We start from the raw sequence: 21,286 nt of genomic DNA, 5'->3' as shown, positions 1-21,286 counted from the left end.
GCTCTTATGTTTTGGGTTTCTACCCTGTGTTTTGTTACGTGATTGTTTGGTCTTCGTCCCCGTGCCTTTACACAGCACGCCGTAATCTGGGCTTCGTAAAAAAACTATTCCGCATTCCTGCGCCTGTCTCCCAACCCTTTATATCAACGTGACAGTTCTAAAGCTTTTGACCGGTAGTGTACATTTTACGTGAGATGACGTAAAGACATATTTTCGTCTCTGTATGGGCAGCAGTTCTATTCTACCCTACTCTGATAAAGATAATTATAGGTTCTGTCTTCTTGTCCCTCCAGCCCAGAGAGGAGTCCCATCACCAGGCCTTGGAGAGCTGTACCATGCCCCCACTGGGTAGTACCAGTGATTTGGTGTTGTTCCTATCTGTTTAGTACAATGTTTGATGATGCACTGTCCATATATTTAAGCAGATTGTTCTACCTGTTTGTGTATAACATCACATGTTATGTACGTTTCTGCATATGTACCAATATGTTCTAAACCTGTTAAGAACTGGACATCCAATCACGTTCCTGCTTATGGAAGCAGCACATAACTGTGAATGTTGCTAAAAGGTCTTAAAAATGATAGATTTGAGAATTGTTATGTGTTTACAAACTAAAGGTTCCATCTTATATCAAACCATTTCCTCTAAAGGCTGATATCCCACCTTGGTATCGGAGGGAATTTCAATTGTTAGAGATGTGAATGTAACTGCCACCAATGATGTAGCTATATAAACAGAAGAATGAATAGGTATGTATATGTCTGCAACTGGTCCTTCTTTCAGTGGTTCTTTCAGCGCAGACCACTTCTGTTTTTCTGAGACTGAGCAGAGAGAGAGAAAAAGAGGTCCTCACACCTCATTCTTAAAAATAACACAGCTAGTAATTTCATGCATTCAAAATAATACAAAAAAATGTTGAGATGCATTTGCATTTTGCAACTCAAAATATCATAAGAGTAAATATATAGAAATAAAATATATACAAATATATATATATATATAAATATACGTAACAGTAAAATTGAAATATCTCCTTGTCTTTCACAGTCTCCCTATCCACAACAGTGACAGATCTAAAGCCTGATAGAACAGTGACAGTCAGGTGGTCTCTACTCGCTTTTGATGGAAAGTGTAACTCACACATCATTAGAGGTGTTACACTGAGCTGGTGGATGAGACAAGTACTGATCTGCAGGGAGACTCCAGATACCAGGTCACACAACGTTCTCCCTGTGACTTCACTCTGTGACAATCCAGAGGGAGGACAACAACAGGAAGTGGACACGTCAGCTGACTGAAGGAGGAAAAGTAAAAGACCTTCATTGACTTCACCTCCATGTTCTCGGGAAGGTATGTAGTATTCTTGTTATAATCCTATGTTATAATTTGTAAATAAGGTTAACAAGATCTGTAATGACATTAAAGTGAATGTCAAACCTGATCCTTTCTCCTGATATCAGTGATTAGTGAACAAGCATACTGCTCTCTACTGTATGTGTCTGATGAGTTATTTAAAAATTAACTTAGAGAATATTCTTCTCCTAGTATCAGTCTACTCTTAGTATATGGCTACATGTCATTCAAAAGAAATGTCTTCCTTTCCTTCTTCCCTTATTCACTCGCCTTCATAGATCTGACAGGTGGTCGTAAGGAGTTGTTCCATGTAGTTTTCAGCCATATTTCACATTTCCAATCCTACCAGAGTTAAAGAGGGCAAAAGAGAGGGAACATTCACATCCCACAGGAATGAAACACAGCCTTTACCTTTGTTGGAATTTCAAATGCTATCAGCAGTAAACTGGTGATTTTATCATGGGTGGCTGAGGTGTAAAACTGTGCTTCATTTCTACCATAACACCTGACTTCTGACCCCTGGTTTAACCCGACAGTACCCCATGCCAGAGAGCAGGATCCACAACTACTACATGTATCAGCTCTGCAAGTCTCTGGACCACATACACAAGTAATCACAGATGAGCATTAGGAGAGCGGACTCCCTTCTGATGTGTGTGTGTGTCAAGGGTAATTTGAGTTAATTTTATTGACATGTATCTTCTCTCCCCACAGTCATGGGCTCTTCCACCGGTACATCAAACCAGAGAACAATCTGATCAAGGTGAGACAGATTCCCATAGACAGATATGTTTTGAGTTTGGAGGAGAACTCTACTGAACCTACCATGACGGCACTAAGAATGCAATGACAAACACTCACAGTTACATTGTTACTATACTTTGTATTCAGTCACTGTTTTATGAAATTGGATGCTCAGTAAAATGTTTCTTTATCATTTAAAAGCCACACATTCCAGCCTTCATCAATCAGCCAGCCTCATACAGTACTTGGTGGTAGGACAGTATAACACAGTAGTAGTATTCTGTGTCTTCTCCCCTATTGGACACTGTGCTATCTAACCTCCAAACGAGCTTCAATGCCATACAGCACTCCTTCCGTGGCCTCCAACTGCTCTTAAACGCGAGTAAAACCAAATGCATGCTTTTCAACCGATCGCTGCCTGCACCCGCATGCCCGACTAGCATCACCACCCTGGATGGTTCCGACCTTGAATATGTGGACATCTATAAGTACCTAGGTGTCTGGCTAGACTGCAAACTCTCCTTCCAGACTCACATTAAACATCTCCAATCGAAAATCAAATCAAGAGTCGGCTTTCTATTCCGCAACAAAGCCTCCTTCACTCACGCCGCCAAGCTTACCCTAGTAAAACTGACTATCCTACCGATCCTCGACTTCGGCGATGTCATCTACAAAATGGCTTCCAACACTCTACTCAGCAAACTGGATGCAGTCTATCACAGTGCCATCCGTTTTGTCACCAAAGCACCTTATACCACCCACCACTGCGACTTGTATGCTCTAGTCGGCTGGCCCTCGCTACATATTCGTCGCCAGACCCACTGGCTCCAGGTCATCTACAAGTCCATGCTAGGTAAAGCTCCGCCTTATCTCAGTTCACTGGTCACGATGGCAACACCCATCCGTAGCACGCGCTCCAGCAGGTGTATCTCACTGATCATCCCTAAAGCCAACACCTAATTTGGCCGCCTTTCGTTCCAGTACTCTGCTGCCTGTGACTGGAACGAACTGCAAAAATCGCTGAAGTTGGAGACTTTTATCTCCCTCACCAACTTCAAACATCAGCTATCCAAGCAGCTAACCGATCGCTGCAGCTGTACATAGTCTATTGGTAAATAGCCCACCCATTTTCACCTACCTCATTCCCATACTGTTTTTATGCTGTTTTTTATTTATTTACTTTTCTGCTCCTTTGCACACCAATATCTCTACCTGTACATGACCATCTGATCATTTATCACTCCAGTGTTAATCTGCAAAATTGTATTATACGCCTACCTCCTCATATATAGACTGCCCATTTTTTTCTACTGTGTTATTGACTTGTTAACTGTTTACTCCATGTGTAACTCTGTGTTGTCTGTTCACACTGCTATGCTTTATCTTGGCCAGGTCGCAGTTGCAAATGAGAACTTGTTCTCAACTAGCCTACCTGGTTAAATAAAGGTGAAATAAAAAAATTAATTCAAAAAAATAAAAACAGAAGGACACTCTGAAGCTGGGGGACTTTGGCTCATATTAGAGTGTTTACTCCCGTCCTACACAGAGTAAATCTCTACACGTTGGTACAGAACCCCAGAGTGCCTCGTAACGGACAGACACAAGTATTCATTAATCAGGTAGCCTCCAGGGCTGTGTCTTGTACAAGATCATAAGGAACCAAACCAATCACATTATACTCTGACAGACGTACCAGTGAGTTGCACCACTAGGTGGTGCCATGTAACTAGTTAAAGGGAAGTGGGATCCTCTTCTTGTCCTAAACCTAGTCCTTACTTGTTTAGTGCAAGTGTGTGCATCCCAATATCTCCTTTCTCCTGAAGAGTGCACTCGTTCACTACTTCCCACAAATCTAAAATCATTGGACTGGTGGGAGTTTCCACCACCATATTTTTTTTAAATCAAGAGAAGGGAAGTGAACAAGTGCACTTTGGGAGAAAGGAGAGACCATTGGGACATCACTTGTGTAACCCCGCCTCCACCCTGTTTGATTATGCGAAACCCTCCACCTCTTCCTGTCTCTTGCAGCCTCTGGCCTCTCTTTCCTGGGTCAAACGAGCTGGACCAGGGCTCAAAGATACATGATGTCCCTGGAACGCCCAAAGTAGCTGTCCTCCGCAAATTCAAGCCGTGAGCAGAGACCTCTTATCATGACTGCTACTTTGTTATTGATAGAAGTCACTGCTTGAACATAGCCTAACTTTGACATATTCTGTCAGTTTCTGGAAAAGGCGTCTAATTCCCTTTCAACCAGGTCTCATACAATGCCCTTCAACTTTCATAGAGAACAACTGTGGGACATGTATATGTCCCTATTCCCTATGTAGTGCACTACTTTTGACCAGGGCCAATAGAGCTCTATACTATATAGGGAATAGGGTTTCATTTGGGACGCACAGCAAGACAGGTTTATAGATATATATTTTACCATCTCCCCTTTTCAGAGAACAACTATATTTTACTATCCACATACAGTATAGGCCTGTATAGAGGCGGCAGGGTAGCCTAGTGGTTAGAGCGTTCAAATCCCCAAGCTGACAAGGTACAAATCTGTCGTTCTGCCACAGACAGGCAGTTAACCCACTGTTCCTAGGCCGTCATTGAAAATAAGAATTAGTTCTTAACTGACTTGCCTAGTTAAAGGTTAAAATGTTACAGTAGAGTGCTGTCCTCTTAATGTCCACACACTCTCCCTTCACCCATCCATATTTTTATAGGATTAATGTGGCGAGCTGATTGAAAAGCAAAGCTATCCATGTTACTAGGCCCACAGTTGAACTTGGGACGTATTAAGGCAGTGTGATGTGGTGACTCATGTAAAGTGTGTGTGTGTTGTGCCATGGCAAGCTGCCAGACAGAGTCAGCAGGATCCTGAAGAGAGAGGGTGCTGGGGACCACCCTAGGCATGGCAGACTGGTGACCCCTCACAGACATATGTAAACCCATGTGGCACTTAAAGATGCTAATCTAGAACTGTGGTACACTGTAGCCTACTGTACACAGACATCCACAATACTTCCCCTTAGACACCCTCTCTACTTGTATAAACCTTGCTGTCTGTCTCCAGCATTTGCAACATTGTTTCAATATTCAAATTCGATCTCCAGCTGTCCGATAGTAATGACTAGCTCCTCAGAACAAGTGTCCTGACGAGAGAGCACATTTCTATGCCAGGTGAAATCGCACCTCATCTCATTGTTATGGATGTGTCCAAATTAACTTCACTAGAAAACAGATTAAACAAAGGCAAATGAGGCTACTGTTGTTATTCTGTCTGCACTGTTTGACGTGACGTAGTTGGCTAGCATTAAGCAAGGGGTAATAACGTTACCAACCAGTTGGGCAATGGAACATTTAGAACCAACGACTGGGTCGCGTCCATAGATACAGAACAAAAATACTTAATGACTGGGTCACATCTGGCAACCGAAACGATAGAATGAACGACCAGCCGGCTTCAGTAGCAACCTTAGATTTGTGTCAGGACTATATCTTGTGAAAGGATGAAATAGCATGAATACTTTTGTGAAATTATGTCAATCATTATTTGAATATGTTCGTAATCTATTGTATAAAAGTGGTTTGCCCCGACAACACCTGTGCCAATACATACTCCAAATACAGGCTTCCCTGGCATTATCACTTAAATATTGTACTTGTTAGTTGATTTCAATCTCTGGTTGGACAAAAGTTATATTTATCCTATTCTGATAAAGATGATTATAGATGCTGTCTTGTCCCTCTAGCCCAGAGAGGAGTCACATCGCCAGGCCTTGGGAGGTAAAGTCACAATTTGGTGGTTTAATACAGGTTCCAAGAAACCCTCCATTCCGCTCTTTTAGAGCCACAGCTAAACAGTTAGTCCAACAGACTTGTGTTAAGCCTCAAGACTGATTTCATTTGAATTAACTACTAGGTCTCATGTGCCCATACAATACTACTAAAACAAACAGTACTGAAGCTAAACTCATGAGAAACATTTAGAGGAAAGTCCTCTGGTTACTGACTGTCCATTCAGCCCACTAGTAAAAGACTTGAGGTCAGAGACAAAGTCTGTCAAAGCTGTTTAATAGGAGTCACACAGTGGGGGAAAACCCCTCCCACTGTTAGACCTTGGAGAATCCTTCCACTGCCTACCTGGGTGCATCACATCCCCCCTATTCAGGGGAGAACTTCCCGGAAGCTTTGTAGCGCTAAGATCATGCTTATAGAAGTCCATTGTCAGCAATGGTTGGAAGATGACCTTAGAGCTACAAAGCTTTAAGCAATGCAATGAATAGACCATTTTCACCGAATACATTTCGATGTGAACGTTTCACTCCCCTGAGCTAGCCCCAGCACTCATACCACCAAGTATTGATGTTCAAGAAGTGTCAGTTGTCTGGATCACATAACTCCTGTACCGCCATAGTCCACACAACCATAACACCAGTTCAGTCATATTTGTTATATACTAGGTAGGTAAGTGAATTGACACGTTTAGAGTACTGGTGCCTATTAATGGGTGAGAGACCTATGTCAGCAGTAGTCTTCCATGTTTTACCTGAGCTCTGAGTGATGGCTGAATTAGACGGCTCCTATCTTAGCCTATGGCCCGGTCCTAAATCAACCTCTAGCACCTACGACCTGTGCCCTCGTGCAAATCTGAGAGGATCGGATAGGCATATAAGCAATATAGTGAAAATTGAATAAAGTGTTTCAGGGAAATGTGGTGCTATATCTACCTACATAATCCAGGTCTCCGCAAGGGCATAGGGTGGTTTTGGGAGTGGACATACCTGCCTACATTGTGGTCTGCAGCAACAGGCTAGCTTTCAGCACTACCTATTAGATATGTTTGTCTCCATGGAAACCTATCATTAAGAAAAATACACCTGAATTCAATGCATGTACAACAGAAAAGCAAAAACAACCTGCATATTCAAGATTAATTTTTAATATTATTATGTATATATTTTTCTGCATTAGAAATATCACTATTTTCTGAAATGAAGAACTTCCAACTGGTGTAATAATAATTTCACCCATAAATCATCAAAGTACAATATTTACATATAATACAGAGCCCATTTTTAAATCTGAAATAATATTAAAATAAATGTTCAATAGATATAAAAAGGTTTTCATTCTATTTATATTCTTAACAGCCTTGTCAGGAGAGTGCTTGCACACTCCAAAATTGTAAAGCCATTCTCTAACTATTAAGTGCAAACAATTCTCATTTTTTTCCTTCTTTAAACCCCTATGATTGCAGCGTCCAGACAGAGATACCTCGCATCAACCCAAGTGCATCCAAAGGCTGTCTTCAAATATCTTGTTTTTGTCCCATTATAATTATGAATTAAAAATGAACACAGAACAGAAAGAAACAAAATAATCAGTGCAAAATACTCAAGGTGTGATGTTCTGATTTAAATTAAAAACAGTTTATTTTCTTCTTGTAGTTAAAGGATGCTAACTCCTCTGGTCTCCCTTTGCTGTGAACATGAGATCAAACTGCACCAGGGTTAGTCAGGGATGAGGGACTAGTGAGAAGAGATAGCACCTGTCCCTAAACAGCCCCTAACCCTTAGGTACTCAGGTAGATCTGAAGACTGGATAGGGGAAGAAATGTGGCTACTACCATATTGATTAAACCTATCCAAGTATTTCAGATCTACACAAAATGTCAGAAGTAGTAGTGGCTAGGGGTTGTGTTTCTGGACCGGGCTAAGCTATTAGAGAGTCTGAAAACAAGCCCGAGCTCTTCCAGGGTTTGCTTCTGGAGCGGACTAGAGAAGGTTGAGGGGGAACAGAGTTGGAAACAAAACACAGCCCTGCCAGCCTCCTGTCCCTGAACAACAGTTTCAATGCTCATGGACCATTTCAAGCTTTCTGCATGATCCTTTACACCGCTTTCAGACTGTGGGCCTCTCCACCTACCCTCACTGGCCCACGTAAGCCATCTATCCCCTAAAGACGAACAGAACAAAAAGAGACTTTCAGTGGTGGTGAAGGTGTGAGAGTGAAGAACAGCACTAATGGGCTATGGCGAGGTGTGGCCAGGTCATCCTGTCCCATCTGTCGTCTGGTGGAGCTCGGTTTAGTTCAGCAGCACTAGCACCAGGGCTATACTACAGTCCCACTAGGAGAGTTGGTCGGGTTCTGAGATGGCAGTAAGCCCTGCAGGGGAGGAGAGGGGAATGAGTTAGAGGAGAGACTTTTTGGACACTCAGAAAGGAAAAAACAATGCTATTTGAAACTTGTCATCAATGGGAAACAGTAGGTTACATCACAAAAAATGTTTTTAGCACCAAAACAAATCCATAACATTTCTAAATTGCCAATTAAGCTCCAGGATTGATAACCACCCCTGTAAGGGTATCACCGTGGGCAGAAGAGGATGCTGCATAGCAAACCTAAACTGCCAATCAATAGTCGATCAACATTTTCAGAAATCTATGAGAAGTGTCTAGTCTAGGTGCCAGATGTCAAACTATAGTGTCTAGGGGAAGATCTCAATTACATACTCCTCCTTCCTCACCTCCTTCTCAAAACCCATTGGAGAAGGTCAGAGGGGCGGGACCTCTGGCTTTCTCATCCAATAGGTTTCAAGAAGGATTCAATTGAGATCTTCCCTAGGGGTTGGAAGTGGCTAGGGGTCTAGACTCACCATTTTCCCAGACCTGGCATAGTGTTGAAAGGGGTAGGGGCTAGGGGTCTAGACTCACCACTTTCCCGGGCCTGGCCCATGTGCAAATGAAGCCCTCCTGGCAGGCTGTGACCAGACAGTCCTCCAGGAAGATTAACACAGTGAGTCTCTCATGAGCGATCTTCTTACACACCAGTGGCTCCAGCAGAGGAACCTCCTCCATGCGCGGGCACAGCAACGTGCCCAGAGTCTTAGCGGCATCCGCCTTGGCTGTCCGCGCCGCAGAGCTCAGTTGGTTGAGCTTGTCACTGCTCTTGCTGCTGATGTGGCCCATGCTGTGGTTGCGTTTGTGGTCCTTCTCGTGGCGCTCCTTGCGTGTGTCGTGTAGGGACAGCGTGGCAAACTTGCTGACCCCGGTGGCGATGAAGGCGCTGTCGATGATGCTGCTTCCTTTGCTGCTCATGTGGCTGTTAGGCGTGGTGCTGCCCCCTGCGGGGCCAGTGGAGTGCGGCAGGCTGTTGGAGCGCGGCAGGGGAGCAGGGACTGAGTTAGAGAGGGCGCCACTGTTACCACTGCTACTGCTCACGGTGTTGTTGCCATTGGTGCCAGGTGGGTTAGTAGTAGTAGTAGTAGTAGTAGTAGTAGTAGTAGTAGTAGTATTATTAGTGGCCGACCCAGTAGCTGGGGGGCTGGTGGCACTCATAACGTTTGTGTGAGTTCTGGTGCGTGACAGGGGCAGGTGGGGGAACAATATGTCCTCAGTCAGGTCCCACAGACACAGCTGGGTGTCCTGTCCCACCGAGCCGAAGCGATAGGTCACGCTGACCGGCCTGCCGTCTGTAGAGTTCCTCTTGGAGAGATGTGATTGGGAGCTGTTGGCCCGGTCCCGCCCACCTGCAAAATGGATCTGCTCGTGGAACTCCTCGTCGCTGCCGCTGAACTCTGCGGGCGGGTCGCTGTCCTCCACACTGGTCGTACAGTGGTCGAACGCCACTACGCTCACCCACGATTTGTGGCCGTGGCCCCTGGCAATCACCCTGCAGTCTGAGAAGGACCAGACTGTCACCAGGTCATCCTCCCCCCCAGCCACTATGTAGCGTCCGTCTGGACTCCAGCACACACACAGTAGTCCACCGAAGTAGCTCTTCATGGTGCCATGCAGCTCGGCCGCGTCAAAGCCGAACACACGCAGGAAGCCGTCCTGACTGGCGCACGCCAGGAACTTCCCATCGGGGGAGAAGGCGAACTCGTTCAGCGCCCCCTCACCCACTGTCCAGCGCAGTAAGGGGTTGCGGGCCGACTTGCTCTTGCAGGTGTGCACGGCGTAGCCATCGCCCTGTTTGAGGAGCTGGTAGTGGGGTGGTGTGGTGCCACAGGTGTGCTCTACGTTGTACAGGTACAGGCTGCCGCTGGAGTGAGCCACCAGGAAGAGGCTCTCTGAGCCAGGGACCCACCGCACACACGTCACACCAGACTTGTCTATGAGTCTCTGAGGGTAAGGGACGGAGAGACGTGAGTGTTGTCAAACATGCATTCAAAAGAAAACGTTTTAAACCGAGGACATGCTACCCAAACCCGTCTAAGTTCCAATAGTCACACCTAAACAGATGCCCAATACATCGTGTGGATATGGGAACGGAAGAGTCATATTCTAATTTGCATTTGAAGACAGTTTCCTCCCAGGTGAGGAAAGTCAACCACATACAGTGGGGCAAAAAAGTATTTAGTCAGCCACCAATTGTGCAAGTTCTCCCACTTAAAAAGAGGCCTGTAATTTTCATCATAGGTACACTTCAACTATGACAGACAAAATGAGAAAGAAAAAAAATCCAGAAAAGGATAGGATGTAGGATTTTTTATGAATTTATTTGCAAATTATGGTGGAAAAATAAGTATTTGGTCAATAACAAAAGTTTCTCAATACTTTGTTATATACCCTTTGTTGGCAATGACAGAGGTCAAACGTTTTCTGTAAGTCTTCACAAGGTTTTCACACACTGTTGCTGGTATTTTGGCCCATTCCTCCATGCAGATCTCCTCTAGAGCAGTGATGTTTTGGGGCTGTTGCTGGGCAACACGGACTTTCAACTCCCTCCAAATATTTCTATGGGGTTGAGATCTGGAGACTGGCTAGGCCACTCCAGGACCTTGAAATGCTTCTTACGAAGCCACTCCTTCGTTGCCCGGGCGGTGTGTTTGGGATCATTGTCATGCTGAAAGACCCAGCCACGTTTCATCTTCAATGCCCTTGCTGATGGAAGGAGGTTTTCACTCAAAATCTCACGATACATGGCCCCATTCATTCTTTCCTTTACACAGATCAGTCGTCCTGGTCCCTTTGCAGAAAAACAGCCCCAAAGCATGATGTTTCCACCCCCATGCATCACAGTACGTATGGTGTTATTTGGATGCAACTCTCAGCATTCTTTGTCCTCCAAACACAACAAGTTGAGTTTTTACAAAAAGTTATATTTTGGTTTCATCTGACCATATGACATTCTCCCAATCTTCTTCTGGATCATCCAAATAATCTCTAGCAAACTTCAGACGGGCCTGGACATGTACTGGTTTAAGCAGGGGGACACGTCTGGCACTGCAGGATTTGAGTCCCTGGCAGCGTAGTGTGTTACTGATGGTAGGCTTTGTTACTTTGCTCCCAGCTCTCTGCAGGTCATTCACTAGGTCCCCCCGTGTGGTTCTGGGATTTTTGCTCACCGTTCTTGTGATCATTTTGACACCACGGGGTGAGATCTTGCGTGGAGCCCCAGATCGAGGGAGATTATCAGTGGTCTTGTATGTCTTCCATTTCCTAATATTTGCTCCCACAGTGGATTTCTTCAAACCAAGCTGCTTACCTATTGCAGATTCAGTCTTCCCAGCCTGGTGCAGGTCTACAATTTTGTTTCTGGTGTCCTTTGACAGCTCTTTGGTCTTGGCCATAGTGGAGTTTGGAGTGTGACTGTTTGAGGTTGTGGACAGGTGTCTTTTATACTGATAACAAGTTCAAACAGGTGCGATTAATACAGGTAACGAGTGGAGGACAGAGCAGCATCTTAAAGAAGAAGTTACCGGTCTGTGAGAGCCAGAAATCTTGCTTGTTTGTAGGTGACCAAATACTTATTTTCCACCATAATTTGCAAATAAATTCATTAAAAAAACCTAGTGTGTTTTTCTGGATTTTTTTTTTCTCATTTTATCTGTCATAGTTGAAGTGTACCTATGATGAAAATTACAGGCCACTCATCTTTTTAAGTGGGAGAACTTGCACAATTGGTGGCCGACTAAATACTTTTTTTGCCCCACTGTACATTGATATTAGAGGTTGACCGATTAAAATCGGAATGGCCGATTAATTAGGACCGATTTCAAGTTTTCATAATAATCGGAAATCGTTATTTTTGGACACCGATTTGGACATTTTTTTTTCCAGCTTTATTGTATCTTTATTTAACTAGGCCAGTCAGTTAAGAACACATTTGTATTTTCAATGACGGCCTAGAAACGGTGGGTTAACTGCCTCGTTCAGGGGAGGAACGACAGATTTTTACCTTGTCAGCTCGGGGGATTCAATCTTGCAACCTTACAGTTAACAAGTCCAACGCTCTAACCACATGCCTCTCATTGCACTCCACGAGGAGACTGCCTGTTATGCGAATGCTGTAAGCCAAGGTAAGTGGCTAGCTAACATTAAACTTATCTTATAAAAAACAATCAATCATAATCACTAGTTAACTACACATGGTTGATGATATTACTAGTTTATCTAGCGTGTCCTGTGTTGCATATAATCGATGCGGTGCATAGCGTTGCTCCAATGTGTACCTAACCATAAACATCAATGCCTTTCTTAAAATCAATACACAGAAGTATATATTTTTAAACCTGCATATTTTGCTAAAAGAAATCCAGATTAGGAGACAATATTAACCAGGTGAAATTGTCTCACTTCTCTTGCGTTCATTGCACACAGAGTCAGCGTATATGCAACAGTTTGGGCCGCCTAATTTGCCAGAATTTTACGTAATAATGACATAACATTGAAGGTTGTGCAATGTAACAGGAATATTTAGACTGATGGATGCCACCCGTTAGATGAAATACGGAACGGTTCCGTATTTCACTGGAAGAATAAACGTCTTGTTTTCGAGATGAGTTTCCGGATTCAACCATATTAATGACCTACGGCCCGTATTTGTGTGTGTTATAATATTATAATTAAGTCTATGATTTGATTTGATTTCCTCTGCTCTCATCCTTCTAGACCTATCGGCTGCCTTCGATACTGTGAACCATCAGATCCTCCTCTCCACCCTCTCTGAGTTGGGCATCTCCGGCGCGGCCCACGCTTGGATTGCGTCCTACCTGACAGGTCGCTCCTACCAGGTGGCGTGGCGAGAATCTGTCTCCTCACCACGCGCTCTCACCACTGGCGTCCCCCAGGGCTCTGTTCTAGGCCCTCTCCTATTCTCGCTATACACCAAGTCACTTGGCTCTGTCATAACCTCACATGGTCTCTCCTATCATTGCTATGCAGACGACACACAATTAATCTTCTCCTTTCCCCCTTCTGATGACCAGGTGGCGAAACGCATCTCTGCATGTCTGGCAGACATATCAGTGTGGATGACGGATCACCACCTCAAGCTGAACCTCGGCAAGACGGAGCTGCTCTTCCTCCCGGGAAGGACTGCCCATTCCATGATCTCGCCATCACGGTTGACAACTCCATTGTGTCCTCCTCCCAGAGCGCTAAGAACCTTGGCGTGATCCTGGACAACACCCTGTCGTTCTCAACTAACATCAAGGCGGTGGCCCGTTCTTGTAGGTTCATGCTCTACAACATCCGCAGAGTACGACCCTGCCTCACACAGGAAGCAGCGCAGGTCCTAATCCAGGCACTTGTCATCTCCCGTCTGGATTACTGCAACTCGCTGTTGGCTGGGCTCCCTGCCTGTGCCATTAAACCCCTACAACTCATCCAGAACGCCGCAGCCCGTCTGGTGTTCAACCTTCCCAAGTTCTCTCACGTCACCCTGCTCCTCCGCTCTCTCCACTGGCTTCCAGTTGAAGCTCGCATCCGCTACAAGACCATGGTGCTTGCCTACGGAGCTGTGAGGGGAACGGCACCTCAGTACCTCCAGGCTCTGATCAGGCCCTACACCCAAACAAGGGCACTGCGTTCATCCACCTCTGGCCTGCTCGCCTCCCTACCACTGAGGAAGTACAGTTCCCGCGCAGCCCAGTCAAAACTGTTCGCTGCTCTGGCCCCCCAATGGTGGAACAAACTCCCTCACGATGCCAGGACAGCGGAGTCAATCACCACCTTCCGGAGACACCTGAAACCCCACCTCTTTCAGGAATACCTAGGATAGGATAAAGTAATCCTTCTCACCCCCCTTAAAAGATTTAGATGCACTATTGTAAAGTGGCTGTTCCACTGGATGTCTTAAGGTGAACGCACCAATTTGTAAGTCGCTCTGGATAAGAGCGTCTGCTAAATGACTTAAATGTAATGTAATGTAATGATATTTGATAGAGCAGTCTGACTGAGCGGTGGTAGGCAGCAGCAGCAGCAGCTCGTAAGCATTCATTCAAACAGCACATTCATGCGTTTGACAGCAGCTGTTTATGACTTCAAGCCTATCAACTCCAGAGATTAGGCTGGTGTAACCGATGTGAAATGGCTAGCTAGTTAGCGGGGTGCGCGCTAATAGCGTTGCAAACGTCACTCGCTCTGAGACTTGGAGTAGTTGTTCCCCTTGCTCTGCATGGGTAACACTGCGTCGAGGAAGGCTGTTGTTGTTGTGTTCCTGGTTCGAGCCCAGGTAAGAGCGAGGAGATGGACGGAAGCTATACTGATACACTGGCAATACTAAAGTGCCTATAAGAACATCCAGTAGTCAAAGGTATATGAAATACAAATCGTAGAGAGAAATAGTCCTATAATTCCTATAATAACTACAACCAAAAACTTCTTACCTGGGAATATTGAAGACTCATGTTAAAAGGAACCACCAGCTTTCATATGTTCTCATGTTCTGAGCAAGGAACTTAAACGTTAGCTTTTTTACATGGCACATATTGCACTTTTACTTTCTTCTCCAACACTTTGTTTTTGCATTATTTAAACCAAATTGAACATGTTTCATTATTTATTTGAGGCTAAATGTATTTTATTGATGTATTATATTAAGTTAAAATAAGTGTTCATTCAGTATTGTTGTAATTGTCATTATTACAAATAAATACATTTTAAAAAATTGGCCGATTAATCGGTATCGCATTTTCTTGGTCCTCCAATAATCGGTATCGGCGTTGAAAAATCATAATGGGTAGACCTCTACTTGATATTCAGTCACAGGAGACTCATCTTAGCCAGTCTGGCTAAAGTGAGCTCTGCTGAACCCACCTCCTCATTGAAGAGCTTGCTGGTCTCCTTCTTGATGGGGTCGATGAGCTGCACCTGGCCAGCCGAGAAGCCCACCAGCAGGGAGACGCTCTCCGCCGTGGCCGTGAGGGGGTTGAAGTCATGACACGTGGGCTGTGTTCCTTTGTAGATCCTCTTGTCTATGGGCTTGCTCAGGTCAGCAGCCTTGTGAAGAAACACAAGACACAGTCAGAATCACATTTAGCAATTATCTTAGTTCAACATACACCTCAGTGATTTTACAAGGCCACTCCTGTCACTATAACACCTGCAGGTAATGCACTGACCTAATGAGAACCAGTGGTAATGCAACAGAAGGCCTATTAGCCAACTGAAATACAGACATGAAAGCATTGGACCTCTTGTCTGCAGTGAACTCAAGTAGCCTCTGCCCCACCGCTTCCTTTACTTCTCTCCAAGGACTTCCACCATCCTTCACACAACCACCCAAAAAAACATCCTGATGACCTAGAAATCATTACCTAGCAAGTAGCAACATTCTGTCAAACTTGCCCAAGGACAATCATGTCAAGGGCATTAGAGGTATCGCATGTCTGCAAATTCTACTTTATTAGGCTACCTCAGAGGCACCAGACACCGGTCCTGCTGCCCAGACAATCATTAGCACCGGCAGAGAGCGAGACAGACCAAAAGAGAGACACAGACAGACAGAGAGAGAGATAGAAAAAGAGCTGTCCACTCCAGTGGGGAAATATAGGTTACCTTGCAGTGCCAGTGTCTACCAACAGTTGTATTGGGCAGAGACAGGCCTATGGCGAGACAACTTGATTCTAACCAGACAGATACTTGTGTAAACACGGAGGGGGTTATGTCAGTTATTTTTCGTTTTTTTTTAATTGAACCTTTATTTAACTAGGCAAGTCGGTTAAAAACTCATTCTTATTTACAATGACGGCTTACCAAAAGGCCTCCTGCGGGGATGAGGGCTGGGATAAAAATATAGGAAAACACACACATCCCGACAAAGAGACAACACTAAATAAATAGACCCAAGACAACATAGCACGGCAGCAGCACAACATGGCAGCAGCACAACATGGCAGCAGCACAAAAGAACAGCTGTTGTCAAATTGCTGTTGTCAGCTGTTGTCAAATTCATAGGTGTAAAACATCTAAGAGCACTGAGTTTGTGGACAGCTGGTCGGTACTAGGCAGTTGGTGGTACAATAGGATGCTGTAGATGGATTTGAGGCCCCCGGAAAGTATAGGTTAGGTTATCACCCGTAAGATGAGTAGCGATATTGATGAGGGACAATAGTTTTTCCTGTCAGCATGAACTGACCAGGAAAACCTCTTGGCCCTAGTTTTATAACTGGGGTCCAGACTTCAAGCGTTTCTTAGGAAATCCAGGAAACCTACTGGCCCAAGGGTTGATACTGTAGGACTCTGGTGGTCTAAATCACCGTTTCCAAAACTAGATCCCAGGGCCCCCCTCCTGGGTGCACATTTTAGTTTTTGCCCGAGCACTACACAACTGTGTAGGGTAAACATTAAAACATGCACCCAGGGGGGGGTAGGACTGAGTTTTTGAAACCTTGGTCTAACTGAGTGGAGGACCAACAGAGGCAGTGGGGGAGGTAAGGCTGTCATAAAACTGTTGACAGATCTGTCAGAGCAGGGCCAGCACTAATGAAATTAGGATCTTTTACACACTTCAATATGCCAAGAATCCATGCAGTTCCAAAGCCCTAATCTATCCACGGAACTTTTACTAATGTGAAACATCTCTGTGTACCATCCAGTACAATATCCTGCTGATCTGTGTACCATCAGAAGAATAATACCATGGCAAATTCAATCACACACCAAGGGCCACAACAGGGGGCACAGATATGATCCCTAACAGACCTAACTCTGAACTCCAGCATAAGAGAGATAAAAGTGTGAGTGACTGCACACTGGGTCAGTGGAAAAAAAATACCCATTTTGCCAATTAGGCAAGAGGATGCTTAGCCTTCTGCCTCCTTGTCATCAACTGAGAAATGTCCTCACAGACACTGCTAAAATATAATCCAATGCCACTATCAAATTAATTAGGATATTTCAACACAGACTAGGCTATGTCCTAAGTCTTTGGTAATGAGCGAGAGACTGTAGGCCTATTCACAAAGCCGACCCACTGGGCTCGCTGACATCTCAGCTGTTTGCTCGGTTTTCTAGTCAGGCAGTAGCTCTGCTGTCCTATACCTGATGGGTATACTACAAAGCAGGACCAATGAGTTAGCCAGCTATCTTTGAACACCAGAAATTACTATTGATTTTCTGGTTCATTAAGAAAGCTAAAATTAGATGTGTTTTTGGTTGTTCAGACAAATTAGACCATGACGATTTCCTGCTTATCTTTAAAAAAAATAGTTTGGGAAGTTAACTCACTCATTGGTCCTGCTTGGTAGAATACCCCTCTAGTCTTCGCTGATTACAGGAAGGACTACAGAGACCTCAGTTCAGTCATGTACCGTGGCTATTGCCAAATAGCCCGATATACACCGCCAAAGCCTAGTGGTTAGCTTCTTCCAAAATCAAGCTTCTCTTGGTAACAGCAGATAATCCCCTCCTGCAGACAGACAAACTGCAGACAGTTCAGGTCAGAGAATGTATAAAATGTTTGCAATGTGCTCGTTAGCATTTAGTTTGTATTCTCTATGGGATGTTACATGTACGTGTTAGCATTGCTAACGTTCGGATAACAGAGGCTCAGTGGGGTTTGAAAAAAATGCGCCCCTTGTGCCGGTATTACCGAATATCCCGGAATCGCACAAGGTCAGTATGAAGGTACAACAATCTGGATACCGTCCAAGCCAACTAATCACTTTGCTAGATAGCGATAGCTACTAAATTAGCAAATCAAATGCACAACTGCAGAGCATTTAGCACATTTTAGACAGTTAACTTAGAAGTTACAAGATATCTAGCTGGCAAACATTTAGTTGTGAATTCCGTACTGAAACTATATCACCCAGTGCTTCATGCACAACAGTGAGTGACTAACAAGGCTCTGGTCTCGTTGTTGTGTGCTTGTAAACAAACACCACGTGACTGCGGCCTACCGGTAAGCTTCATAATGAAACATTATGTGACAGCTGAAATTATTAACATATTACACAAGTTGACTGCAGTTATTTACTTGAAAAGTAGCTTCAAATATTCAAAAGTATTAAAAATGTTCTAAGACAATTTCAACGATATTGAAAAACCACCCCATTGCTTTCCAAATACCCCGGTATACCACTAAAACCAACATCCATTAGTCAGAAACACTTGCAAAAATGGAGGTTTAAACTTAAAATATCTTACAATGACCCACACAAATCTACTCCATCCTCGAAGTCCCCATGTTAACACCAACTAGGCCAACACAGCAAGTCCTAGAAGCAGTCCAACATCTTCCTCATCATAACAATAGAAATGCCCAAGTAGCCACAACACACGATAAGTTAATGGTGTCTGACAATGTGATGGAAGTTTCACTTGTTTTATGTTTTGAACAAGTTTAGAAATGTGAAGACACAAACAATAGGACATATCATCATCGTCATTATCACGAGATGCCTTAAACAGCTCGATGCAATGACATCATCCATGCCACTATCAGACCCAGACAAATCACTTGCATATCATCATCCAGAAACACAGCTCGCTTCCAACCAAACACTTTCACAATAAACAGTACCAAGCTGGCTTTGGGGCCTTGAAGGACTAGCATAGGACACATGACTAGTTGTCTGTACAGTAGTTGACTATTCTATGATCGCAAAGAACCTGTGCAGAGTAAATTTAAAAAAGAGCACTAAAAACACACCACTGTTGTCAGTTATCACTCTAACCTCAAAATACACAATATGTAGATTACTTAACGTGTCGCATTTAACGTACTCTGCAACTGCAGAAGATGTCAATCAACATGTCAGAACTGAAGACGGGCAGCTCCAAGGTTAAAGCGTGCATATTCACATAGCTAGAGAAAACAAAACAGTCCAAGAGGCCATTCACTTGAATCGAACCGGTTAGTTGGCTAACTAGGTGGGCGATATGCACATACCAACACTTCTCCACAGGGTGCGGGCAAAACTAACTGTGGCGATGCTACTAACTAGCTAGTTAGCCACCATAGCTAAGTGGCCTACTCTGGCTAGTTATCTGCGCACGTCAGTGAAACTTCTAAATTGGACAGCACATTGCTATGCATTTGAACACGCACATTAGCTTTTTAATAATAAAAGTTGTCATCTTTGAGTGCTGTTTACCTTTCTTACGCCTTTGTAGATGTAAAAGTACAGTTCCCGGCCCACATTGAAACAGATTCTGTCGCCGTTGCCTGACTGGTCGTTCACGTTCACGAATGAGACTTTTACCGGATTTGAGCCCTGTGAATTAAAAGGCACCCTGTTAGGGCGGCTATATTCGGAGTGAGTGAGGAGTTTATAGACACCTTCCCGAGTGGTGAATTGAGTTTTAATTTCGTTCATCTCCTTCCCTCCTCCCTCCGCAGCCATCTTGGAAATTGGCGTTCATCCTGTCCAAAACCCGGATCTTACCAACGATGTGTATTCATCCTGGATGATAGACCGAGACTGGGTATTAAAGCCAACGCGCACCCATCTTGGTACTCCTCCTCCGTAAAAAAAAAAAAAAAAAAAAGATTTGGAAGTTATATAAATGCTTGAATAATGTTTAAATTCATTTTTGGTAAGTTTATTATATTACAGACACCTTAATACATAGTTTTAAATTGTATAATGTGAGCTAAACATTTAAAATATATATATATACAGTACCTGTCAAAAGTTTGGACACACCAACTCTTTCAAGGGTTTTTCTTTATTTTTTGTACTATTTTCTACATTGTAGAATAATAGTGAAGACATCAAAACTATGAAATAACACATATGGAATCATGTAGTAACCAAAAAAGTGTTATAGAAATCAAATATATTTTATATTTAGTTGATATAGTTGATATATTTGTAGCCTACTACATTATTTTCGTCTGTAGCCCACTCTTCATCCATGCAACATCAGATCTGGTCACAATTCTTCTGAATTGAAAATAACTCACAGGGAACACGTCTAACCCAAATGAAGGATACGCTTGGATGAATTAAATACGTTTATTACCATTCAAATTGCATACTCGAGTCATCCGGTCCAATCATCAGAGTTGCAAGCGATTACATGTATTCCTTAACGTTCATTATTTGTCCGGTCCATAAGTTCCCCATATCATGATCTGAGTCAAAATTGAATTGTTCTGTCTCCTCTAGCAGTTGCCTCTCAATGTTTCCAGACATCAGGGGAGATGCAACTTCTCCAAACAACTAGATACATACTGCTTTACTCGCCTGTTGCTAATAGTGCCATCCTCTGGGCAGTCTCTGCTCAAACACACATGCCGGAGAATTCTGGTCTTTTCCATCATTTTCTGTATGTTCATGATTTGACATTTGTCTTACCATGATGACTGCTAAAAATTAAGACACGGGTTGCATCGTACTGCATTCTCCATTATATACATTTTCTAATTTCAAATCAATCAAATCAAATTGTATTCGTCATGCTTTCGTAAACAACAGGTGTCAACTAACAGTGAACTGCTCACTTACGGCCCCTTTCCAACAATGCAGAGAAAATAGCCTACTCATGTTCCACTCAAACAAAATCAACATATTCCACATCTTGTTTATATCATCATTATAACTAAATCAGCAGTAGTGTCACCATTAGGACACAAAAAAGGCCCTCTTGTTGAGGTAAAACCACGCAAAATGATTTCTTTCTATAGACATGCATGTGTATTAAGGATAGACAGGATCAAAGACTGTGGAAGTAAACTCTTTAGCCAATCTCCCAACACAGTTTCCGTGGCCTGGAACTGAACCATTACTCTAACACATCAGCTATTCTTTCTCAATCTCACTAGCCAAAAAAAGACTTGCTGCCTGTTATCTTTTCGGAGGCCTTCTGCCCTGCGTCTGTCTGTCCGAAGGGTTCTGGTGGGAGCAGGTGGTTGGAAAGGCTATGGTGGGGCCTGCTGGGCCAGGCCTGACAGACGCTATCAGGACGCCTCTGGCTCCTGAGTGACAGGCACCCCTTGTGACTGTGCTGCCCTATA

General features: G+C 43.9%; 1 protein-coding gene and 1 long non-coding RNA gene across 3 annotated transcripts; one reads left to right on the top strand and one right to left on the bottom strand.

The window, feature by feature from the left end:
- The first annotated feature begins 1,059 nt into the window (after nt 1-1,059).
- On the top strand, nt 1,060-5,828 carry LOC115118570 (uncharacterized). Of its 2 annotated transcripts, XR_003861865.1 has the most exons (4): nt 1,060-1,351; nt 1,891-1,964; nt 2,069-2,117; nt 4,127-5,828. It is a non-coding gene; the product is annotated as an uncharacterized LOC115118570 (long non-coding RNA). The 2 variants fall into 2 exon arrangements; XR_010465531.1 differs by lacking the exon at nt 1,891-1,964.
- Nucleotides 5,829-6,150: 322 nt separating this feature from the next.
- On the bottom strand, nt 6,151-19,733 carry LOC115118569 (WD repeat-containing protein 20-like). Its single transcript, XM_029647224.2, has 4 exons — nt 19,422-19,733; nt 15,139-15,321; nt 8,809-10,218; nt 6,151-8,260 (listed from the first exon to the last, which is right to left on the bottom strand). The coding sequence occupies exons 1-4, from the start codon at nt 19,668-19,670 to the stop codon at nt 8,207-8,209; spliced, it is 1,896 nt and encodes a 631-aa protein (XP_029503084.2). The 5' UTR covers nt 19,671-19,733; the 3' UTR covers nt 6,151-8,206.
- Nucleotides 19,734-21,286: the final 1,553 nt, after the last annotated feature.

This window comes from Oncorhynchus nerka, linkage group LG13, assembly GCF_034236695.1.
Source record: "Oncorhynchus nerka isolate Pitt River linkage group LG13, Oner_Uvic_2.0, whole genome shotgun sequence".
NCBI lineage: Eukaryota > Metazoa > Chordata > Actinopteri > Salmoniformes > Salmonidae > Oncorhynchus > Oncorhynchus nerka.
The sequence above is the reverse complement of the archived record's forward strand: the minus strand, read 5'-3'. Positions and strand labels throughout refer to the sequence as shown.